Source organism: Nomascus leucogenys, chromosome 9, assembly GCF_006542625.1.
Source record: "Nomascus leucogenys isolate Asia chromosome 9, Asia_NLE_v1, whole genome shotgun sequence".
In the NCBI taxonomy this organism is placed as follows: domain Eukaryota; kingdom Metazoa; phylum Chordata; class Mammalia; order Primates; family Hylobatidae; genus Nomascus; species Nomascus leucogenys.
The window spans coordinates 13,969,153-13,978,437 of NC_044389.1; the positions used below are offsets into that span (position 1 = coordinate 13,969,153).

The 9,285-nt window shown below is 54.9% G+C and overlaps 1 protein-coding gene across 3 annotated transcripts; it reads right to left on the reverse strand.

Moving 5' to 3' along the window:
- Positions 1-805: 805 nt before the first annotated feature.
- On the reverse strand, positions 806-7,567 carry ELF3 (E74 like ETS transcription factor 3). Of its 3 annotated transcripts, none has more exons than XM_030818652.1 (9): positions 6,636-6,773; positions 6,046-6,216; positions 5,150-5,371; positions 4,888-4,980; positions 4,560-4,679; positions 4,283-4,372; positions 4,033-4,149; positions 3,314-3,509; positions 806-2,114 (listed from the first exon to the last, which is right to left on the reverse strand). In XM_030818652.1, exons 2-9 carry the CDS (start codon positions 6,206-6,208, stop codon positions 2,000-2,002), a joined length of 1,116 nt encoding a protein of 371 aa, XP_030674512.1. In that variant the 5' UTR covers positions 6,209-6,216; positions 6,636-6,773; the 3' UTR covers positions 806-1,999. The 3 variants fall into 3 exon arrangements, with proteins under 3 accessions (XP_030674512.1, XP_030674513.1, XP_030674511.1); XM_030818653.1 differs by having other exon boundaries at positions 1,323-2,114; positions 6,522-6,772; XM_030818651.1 differs by lacking the exon at positions 6,636-6,773 and adding an exon at positions 7,437-7,567 and having other exon boundaries at positions 1,498-2,114.
- Positions 7,568-9,285: the final 1,718 nt, after the last annotated feature.

Consider the following 9,285-nt stretch of genomic DNA (forward strand, 5'->3'; position numbering starts at 1 on the left):
TAAAAGCCTTTTTCCAAATGGCTCCAGGATTCTAGGTTCTCTCATGACCTCACTTTTCTCTCCAATCAACTTCCCCACTCTCCTTTCCACCATTCCTTGCTGCTCCAGAGCAAGCTGCATTTCCAGAAATCCACACACAAGCTTTAGTTTGTGAAGAGCCCTTCTTCACCCACATCACTTCAGCCAATAATCTGGTTGGTATTTCCAAGACAACAGAGCAGTATTTCAAACTCACGAATGGGATTTTAATGTGCTGTATGGAATTTGAAGCCTCAAACTTAAAAGAACTTTCCACCTGGAAAGCATTCTTAAGTAACATCAATGAACTGTCCTCCCTAAAACCTAGACACAGTATCCTGTGGAAACAGAATAATAGTTCTGGAATCGATTTAGGATTAGGTTAGGAGCGCCTACACCAGGAAAAGCTCCCGGGAAACGGTTTTAGGACAGAATCAAGGCACACCTGTGGAACGTCTTTCTGCATCTGTCAAATGGGGACGCTGCGTCTCCTCTCTTCTTAGGAGAGGATTAAATGAGACAGAGTGGACTAGCACAGTGCCTGACATGAGACTACACTTTCACTGGGTGCTATACTCACTACCTCACTACCTGGGTGACAGGATCATTCGCATCCCAAGCTCAGCATCACACAATATACCCACGTAACAAACCTGAGCACATACCTCCCAAATCTAAAGTACAAGTTGCAATTATTAAAAAAAAGAGAAAAAGACTATACTTTCAACAAATGCCAACTCTTTCCCTCATTCGTTCTCAGCAAGTACTCATCTCCATTTTTTTTTTCCCTTTACAAGATCCTAACTCTGATTTTGTCAGACTCAAAAGCTGGGATTCATATTACAGATATACAGTTTACAGCCCACTTGGCTGGAATGCAAAACCATCTATTCCACAAGGCCGGTCATGCAATTCTAGACATCTTGAGAACATCAGGTCCAAACCCTAGCCTTACAGGAAGAATCAGTCCTAAACAGGACAGACTTGGTCAAGGTCAAGGTCATTCGGCGGTGTCATGACAGCAGGATGCTCCTGACCTCAGCTTTCTGAGTTCATGTCCTTGCTTGCATGAAGTCTTGTAAGCATTCTCCAACAGTCTTACCTGCTTCCTTTGCTCACCTCCCAGCCCAGTCCATGTGTCTGTAAGCCCACACCTGCTACAGGAAATCTGTAACTCCCCTCTTCATCAGCCTTTGCCCTCACCCTCAGTCTGGTAGACCTTCATTCTCCTCCGCTCCAACCTCTTGACCATATTCGATCCAAAGGCCCAAATTTCAGTACACAGGTAGCTAAGACAAAGGTTAGAAAAAGCCCAGAAGGCACTTTATTGGAGGTCTCTGCCTCCATTCACAGGAGAAAGGAGCTGGGAGCCCCATCCTGAGGGTCCCAGCATCAGCCCACTGGAGGGCCTGGAACAGTCCAGCACTCTGCGGGAGAGGAGTGGGGAGGGGAATGTTTTAGAAAAAATAGATCTCTATGTACATCTCACATATTTATAGCACATAAATTAGGGAGTGCTCTGACCCCTGCCCGTGGAGCCCAAGCACTGAGCAGGGAGGTGAACGCCAGTCCAGAAAGAAGGTGTTGGAGCCCCTGCTCTGTCCTCTCCATCACGGTGCTCCCCTAGGGCCTCCCCAGGCCTCCTTGGCTCAGTCCAGGTGTCTGCAGGAGGAAGGTGTTGTCTGCATTTAGTGTCTGAAACTGGGTTTGAGGAGGCACCAGATAAAAGGAGACACACTTGCAGCTATAGAGTCAGCTTCAAACCCCAGGGCTTGTAATTCCAAGAGGAGGGTGGGGAGGCGAGGCCATAGTCTCCGAGTCCCAGGACGATGGCTGACAATACACCAAAACGTCAGCTTCTCTCCACAGCACAGCTGGGAGCATTCCCCAGTGGAGGGGCCATCTGGCCTGCCTGTCCTCCCAGGAAGGTTTGCAGGCCTCGAGTGGTCCGTGAGTTTGGTCCCGGGTATAGTTCCAACCCTCAGTTCCGACTCTGGAGAACCTCTTCCTCCTTCCAGCCGCTTGAGTTTTTGCCAAACTTGTAGACGAGTCGCCGGCCATCCACCCGTTCCAGGATCTCCCGTTTGTAGTAGTACCTGGGTGAGGAGAAGGACGGTCAGAGGTGCTTTGGCAGGAAACGGGCCCCAGGCTGCCAGCCCTCCCACCTGGCCCGCGTTACCCCCAGGTAACCCATGCCCACTGGTCTCTGCCTGCCTGGAAGTGTGAGCCTGACTCACACTTCCTGAGCTCCTCTGTTCTTCCCACTTGCAAGCAGAAGCTCTGTCCCTACACTGGCCTGTAACTGTGCCCAGGACACATGGCTCTTTGCCTTTGCTTCTTTGTATCCTATGGCTATGACTGGGGTCTGATCATTAAATTACATGATTTTTAAGGCCAGGCGCTGGGCCTGGTGGCTCACGCCTGTAATTCCAGCACTTTGGGAGGCCGAGGCGGGTGGATCACTTGAGGTCAGGAGTTCAAGACCAGCCTAGCCAATATGGTGAAACCCCCATCTCTACTAAAAATACAAAAATTAGCTGGGCATGGTGGCGGGTGCCTGTAAACCCAGCTACTTGGGAGGCTAAGGCACAGAATCACTTGAACCTGGGAGGCAGAGGTTGTAGTGAGCCAAGACTGTGCCACTGCACTCTAGCCTGGGCGACAGAGCGAGACCCCGTCTCAAAAAAAAAAAAAAAAAAGAAGAAGAAGAAAATAAAAGAAAAGGCCAAGCATACTGGCTCACACCTGTACTCCCAGCACTTTGGGAGGCCGAGGCAGGAGAGTCATATGAGGCCAGGAGTTTGAGACCGGCCTGGCCAACATAGAGACCCTTGTCTCTATTTAAAAAAGAAAAAGAAAAAAAAAAAAGTAAGTACATGATTTTAGGGCTGGACGGGATCTTAAGATGATCTAGTCTACCCCTGGACATAGGAGGAAACTGAGGCCCAGAGAAAAGCAACGTAAATGCTTCAATGAGGAGAAAGCCAGGCCCTGGGTGGGCATGGCTCCTGCCCCATTCCCCACTCTCCAGGTGCCTTCCTGAGGACGAGCCTCACAGGCGATACAAGAAATGTTGCTGTTAGCTCAAGCGCACTGTGCCTGCCGTCCGCCAGGCTAATACTTTCTCCATGTTGTCATTTAATCCACGAAGTAGGCCAACCCAGATGTTGTCCTCACTCTACAGGACTCAGCCCTGTTGCACGAAGCCAACTGGCAGCCAAGAAGAGGGCAGTGGGAGTGTGAGCGCCTGCCCCCGTGTCCGGCTGTATCGTGAGGGTCCTGGCCGCCAGCTCACCTCATGGCCCGGCTCAGCTTCTCGTAGGTCATGTTGCTGTTCTTTTTCTTTTGGCCCCACAGTTGGGCCACAGCCTCGGAGCGTAGGAACTTGAAGACGCCTTCATGCCGATTCTCCCACTTCATGAGGCCCTCGTTGAGCTCCGGGTGGATGAGGATGTCCCGGATGAACTCCCAGAGGTGGGTGCCTCTGGGCGCTGCAAGGCCAGCCTCTGTCAGTTTGCCATCCAGGTGTCCCCTCTCACCCAAGGCCAGCCGGCCCTGCCCGCCCCAGCGCACTGCTGACTCGGCCACAGCATGGAGCAAGCCTCTCCAGAGAACCTGCAGTGCCCTCTGTGTGGGCACTGCAGTGACTGCTTTTCTCCTCAGCCCACCTAAGACCCACTGCTCACACTGAGCGTGTCCCGGAGGGCAGGAGAGTGGCCAGGTGCAGAGAGAACTGGAGTCAGTGGATAGGACACTGGAGTCAGTGGACAGGACTCTAGTGCCATGAGCCTCCCACTGGGAGCCTTATTTCCTCCTCCTCTCCAGGACCACCAAGCCAGGCTCTGGAGTTAGGTGGTGACCGATACCATAGAGCCCCCACCTTGTGCACAGCCTTACCAAAGGCCGTGCGGAGGCCAGAGAAAACGGGAGAAGGGATACCCGCAATGACCCGCAGTGCCCCAGGAAGCCGCTCAGCCTCGGCGCAGGGAGGACCCAGGTGCCCCCGGAGCTCACCGTGCTTGCTCTTCTTGCCCTCAAGACAGTCCCAGTACTCTTTGCTCAGCTTTCGGGGCCGGCCTCGTTTCCGCTTCCCGTGCTTGGGATCCCCCTTCTTGCAGTCAGGAAAACCATCTGTGGGGACGGTGGGGGAAGGTCAAGGAGGGCAAGGGGGGAGTTAGGGAGAGCAGCCCCTCTACAGGAAAAGGCTGCAGGAAGGGCCGGGCCCTCTGTGCATTGCTAAATGGGACTCCCTCCCGCGACTCACCGCTGGGGAAGAGCTTGCCATCAGTGGGATCCAGGTCCACGTCACTTGCACCGGAGTCCGAGGAGTGGGAGCTCCGAGAAGCACTAGTCCCTGGGGGGTGGGGTCAGAGTAAGTCCCCTGCCGGCCCGCCCTCCGCTAAACCACGCTGCTGGCCCTCAGGACACACTTCCCAGCCTGTTCCTGTTCCTGCCAGAAGGCCTGAGTTCTGGTGCTGGGAGCCAGAGGGAACCAGGGACACTTCGGGGAAGGGAGGTTGCGGCCTAGAGAGGGCTCTCACCTGCGGTGGAGACGTCAGAGCTGCCGGGGGAGGGGGCTCCTGCGCCACAGCTGCCGGGGTGGTAGGGGCTGGCTTGCTGACCGTCGTCCAGCAGCTCCGGGGCAAAGGGGCTGCCCTGGTCTGGGAAGAGGAGGTGAGAACTCAGAGAGGGCTCAGGAGACCGGACCAGGACTCCATGGGTGAGGCTGCTCATGGGTCTGATGACCTGCTGCAATTTTTCTAATTGAGGGAGGAAGAAGTCTGGGGAGGGGGTCATCTCTAGCACTCTGCGGAGGGGTAGGGATGGGACAAGACAGGCTGGGGAAGGAAGGAGAAAGCGGGTTCTCACCAAAGGGCCCCGGGTCTAGGGCCTCCTGGAAGGCCATGCCATCCTTCTCCAGCAGCTCAATGATCCAGCTGAGCTCATCAGAAGGGCTGGAAGCTGACAAGGAAGGAAAGAAGGAAGGGTCACACTCCCTTCATCCCTCCCTCAAGGGCTCTCTCTGGCTGTGCCGCTGGCCCAGAGCTCCAGGGCCTGCCCACGGCCACACTGAACTCAACTCGGCTCAACATGTAGAGCTGCTCCCCCGCCTCCAGGGGCCTGGACTCACTGAGGTCTCGCAGCTGGGCATGGAGTTGGTCCCCCAGAGGCCCAAAGACCAGACGCAGCTCCTCAAGGGCACAATTGCAGAGGGTGGCCCCGTCCATGTCACACCGCGAGAAGTCAATGGCGCTTGCGTCGTACTTGTTCTTCTCCACTTGGTAGCTGATCCAGTCCAGAACCTGCGTCTTCGACCAGAACTGGGGCTGTTCCCCCGACCAGCTGGCCTTCTCTGCAAGGGCCAGGCAGGGAAACAGGCTCAGCTCAGGCTGCCCAGCAGACCTTACAGCCCCATTTTTTTTTTTCTGAGATGGAGTCTTGCTCCTGTCACCTAGGCTGGGGTGCAATGGCATGATCCCGGCTCACGGCAACCTCCACCTCCCAGAATCAAGCGATACTCCTGCATCAGCCTCCCCAGTAGCTGGGATTACAGGTGCCCACCACCACGCTGGGATCAAATTTTTTTTGTATTTTTAGTAGAGACAGGGTTTCACCATGTTGGCTAGGCTGGTCTCGAACTCTTGACCTAAGGTGATCCGCCCGGCTCAGCCTCCCAAAGTGCTGGGATTACAGGCATGAGCCACCACTCCCAGCCCACACAGCCCCATTCCTGGAGCACACTGGGGATTCACACCTCAGCCCTTGGAGCCATCCCAAGAGTAGGGGCAGGAGGTAGCATTCACAACACCCTTATCCTGGTATCTGACACCTCCCTCTGCCTGTCACAGCCCCACAACCCCCAGCAACAGCCCCACAGCCCCCAGCACCTCAGTCACTAAGTCTCAGCCTCTAGCCCTGGAATTCGCCTAGAGACCCTCCTCCCTGCTCATTCCCCCATTTGTCTAACAGGCCCTTAGAAGGATCTGTCTCCCACTCCGTGCCCCATCCCACCCCGCTGAGACCCACCTGTACCCTCCAATGACATCTGGGGGTTGCTCAGGGTCAGCACCAAGTCATCGGCCCCAAAGGTGGCAGCAGGGGGAACAGAGGCCAGGGTGGAGTCCTCCGAGCTGTACATCGCACTGAAGTAGTTGCTAAAAATGTTGCTAATCTCACAGGTTGCAGCCATGAGGCTACCTGTGGGTAGGGGGAGAGAGGATGAGGTTGGTGAGGGGACGAGGGTCCCTCCTTACACTCCCAGCTACTCTGCTTTGCCCAACCCTGGGCAAGAGTAGCCCCCAGGAGCAGAATGATCAGCAACTCTGTGGACACCCTCTCTTCAAGAAGGGCTCCAAGATCTCAGACCAGGGCAGGATCACAGGAGACTCCAGCTGGGCTTCCCTCCTCAGATCTCTGGGGCCCTGGAGCCAGACTGGTGGCGTCATGGCCATTCTGCCCTCCCAGAGACAATCTCTCTGTTCTTCGACCCTCAGGACACCTACACTCTTGCTCGGAGATCCTAGACTGGAGTGCGCAGGTTCAGAACTGCAAATCCTCTGGACCCCTCTGCAGTTTCCCAAGAGCTGAGCTAGGGAATGACAGGTGGGGAATCCTACCGGAGTGGCGGAGTCCAGCTGTGGCAGGCCCGCCAGCAGTCAGGCTTAAGCTGCAGGCGGGAGAGAAATCCAGTTCCGCCAGGTAGCGCTGAGGTGTCTGGCCGCCGCGCTCCCCTACCCGGCTCTAAATAGAGCCTGGAGGGAGCTCCTCCCTGAGCTCAGGCCTTTATAGTGCGTCCCCTGCAGTAACCTGAGCTGGTGGCTCATTGGATGGAGGGGATTTCCTGGCCTTTAGACTGGGCTCCTGGCCCCAGGTGATTTGCATATTCAGTGCCACTTGGCCCGGATCTTAGCAGGCGGTGCTGGGAAATCAGGCCCGGCTGGTTTAATGATTGTCAGAGTCTGTCATCCCGCACCCTCTGGGGTTGGGCACAGGGCACTGGCCTGGGCAGGTGGCGGGAACGTTGCTGGGGTGGGCATCTGTGCTTTCGGCTGCCCTCTGGCCCAGGAAATTCCTCCCAGGGGCCAGGCCAGAGATGGGCCAGGCAGGGGGAGGGCAAGTGAGGGAACATGAACCCCTGGCTGACCTGGGTCAGAAAGCTGCTGGCCCCTAAATTCCAGAGATTCAGCAACAAAGAGGCCTAGTAAGGAGAGGAGTTACTAGGTTTAGGGGTTTTTCCCAGAACACCCAGGACTCTAGCCAGGGGCTGGGAGGTGCTCCAGGCTCAACGCTGGGCAATACTCATGGATTAATTGGTGGTGGCTGGGCCTGCCAGCCTAGCCTTGGCCCCAGGGTCCCCACTAAAGGGCTCCTTCTCCAGCACCCACTCTGTTGGCAAGATCTTCACTACCATCACCTGCCTGGACTCCATCCAAGCATCAGGGTTGCTGCAGTCACTCCTGAAGAGACCTGGCTTTGCTCGAAAGTTCTTCTCTCAGCACCTGCTGGAGCCCTCCCTGCCGGAGTTGCCAGAATCCACACGGGTAAATTAATCCCTGCTCTCTGGACCCCATGTAATCGCTGGTTCACTCGGCCCAGTTTTCCAGTACATTCTGCTGCCCTCTAGTGGTCAGAAGCCTGACTACCTGGGTCACGTCATTCAAACAAGAGGGAATGCATAGTATTAATATATTTACCAAGCACTTTTCAACATATTCTCTCATTTAATCCTCACACCAAGAAAGTCCTGTAAGGAATGCATGGTTATTCTCATTTTATAGAGAAAAAAGTTGCAGTGTGGAGGGTTCCCTTAGAATGGCTTGCCCAGGCCACACAGAGTTGGTGAAGGGGTGGGCTGAGATTCACATCCAGGTATGCAGGTGTGTTGTACACGAAACGCTTGCTCTTTCCCTGCACAGGACTCAATGTCTTCGGGCTTCAGAGTCTTCCCACCCAGTTCCATGGCCAAAGCCCTTGCCTTCCCTGTGGGCAGAGTCCCCCATGTCTGTGGTTGTCTCTATGGACTGAGCCCAAAACACAATGGACAGTGTCTTATAGACCCTCCTTGAGACCCTGAATGGGGTAATACAGGTGGTTAAGGCAGGAGACTTGTAGCCAGCATCTGCAACTGTGTGATCTTGGGTGAGACCCTTGGAGTCTGTGCTTGTTTCCCCATCTATAAAAAATGAGGTTGTCTAAATTTAATAATCCCTAAGATCTCTTCCAGATCTAGTATTTTGTTTATTTTGTTTTGAGGTGGAGTCTCGCTCTGTCGCCCAGGTTGGAGTGCAGTGGCGAGATCTCTGCTCACTGCAACCTCTGCCTCCTGGGTTCAAGCGATTCTCCTGCCTCAGCTTCCCAAGTAGCTGGGATTACAGGCGCCCGCTGCCACACCCGGCTTTTTTTATTTTTAGTAGAGACGGAGTTTCACCATGTTAGCCAGTATGGACTCGATCTCCTGACCTCATGATCTGCCTGCCTCAGCCTCCCAAAGTGCTGGGATTACAGGCGTGAGCTACCGCGCCCAGCCCATATCTGGATTTTTATGCATCTAAAATGTAGGATCCAGTGGCTCACACCTGTAATCACTCCATCTCACACACACACACACAAAAGAAACTTAAAAAGAAATGTAGGATCTGTGTGACCCACCTCCAGTAATGCACAACTTGGGGAGTTCCTGGCCACCCTCAGCCAGGGTGGGTGAAATGGTTACTCAAACAAAAGGTGACTCCACCTTCCACAGATACTCCTTTCTTTAACACTATAGCCTGAGGACTAAGAAAGTCCTGCCCAGAGAATCTGCTTCTTACCTTACCTTCTTCCTCTCTGAAGCTCCTGGGTGCCTAGGAGAGAGTTAATGTCCAGGATACCCCTCCCCACCGCCCCCGCCCCCGCCCCCCACTGGGCCAGTGCAGGCAGGAGAGCCTGGGGCTCAGTAGGATTTTCCCCAGCCCTTCAGGGGGCCTCCCCCAAGGAGCCTGAGGCAGGCACACCCTCCACCCAGTCCCTCACCCAGGAATGTGGGAGAACCAGCTTCTAGCCCCAGGGCTGCTCACGTGCTCCCTGCCCTGAAGAGCATCTGGCTGGGGCTCCCGGGATGGCAGGGTGAAGAGGAGGATGTATGAGAAAAATGAGAAGGCTGTCAGCTCCCTTGCCTTCTTGGGGCTTCCTCACCGGTGACATGGAGCTGAGATAAGGAATCCCTACAGGCTGGCAGCTTGAGATAAGTGGGAAAGACTTGGATTTGAGGTCAGTGCCTTGGAGGCA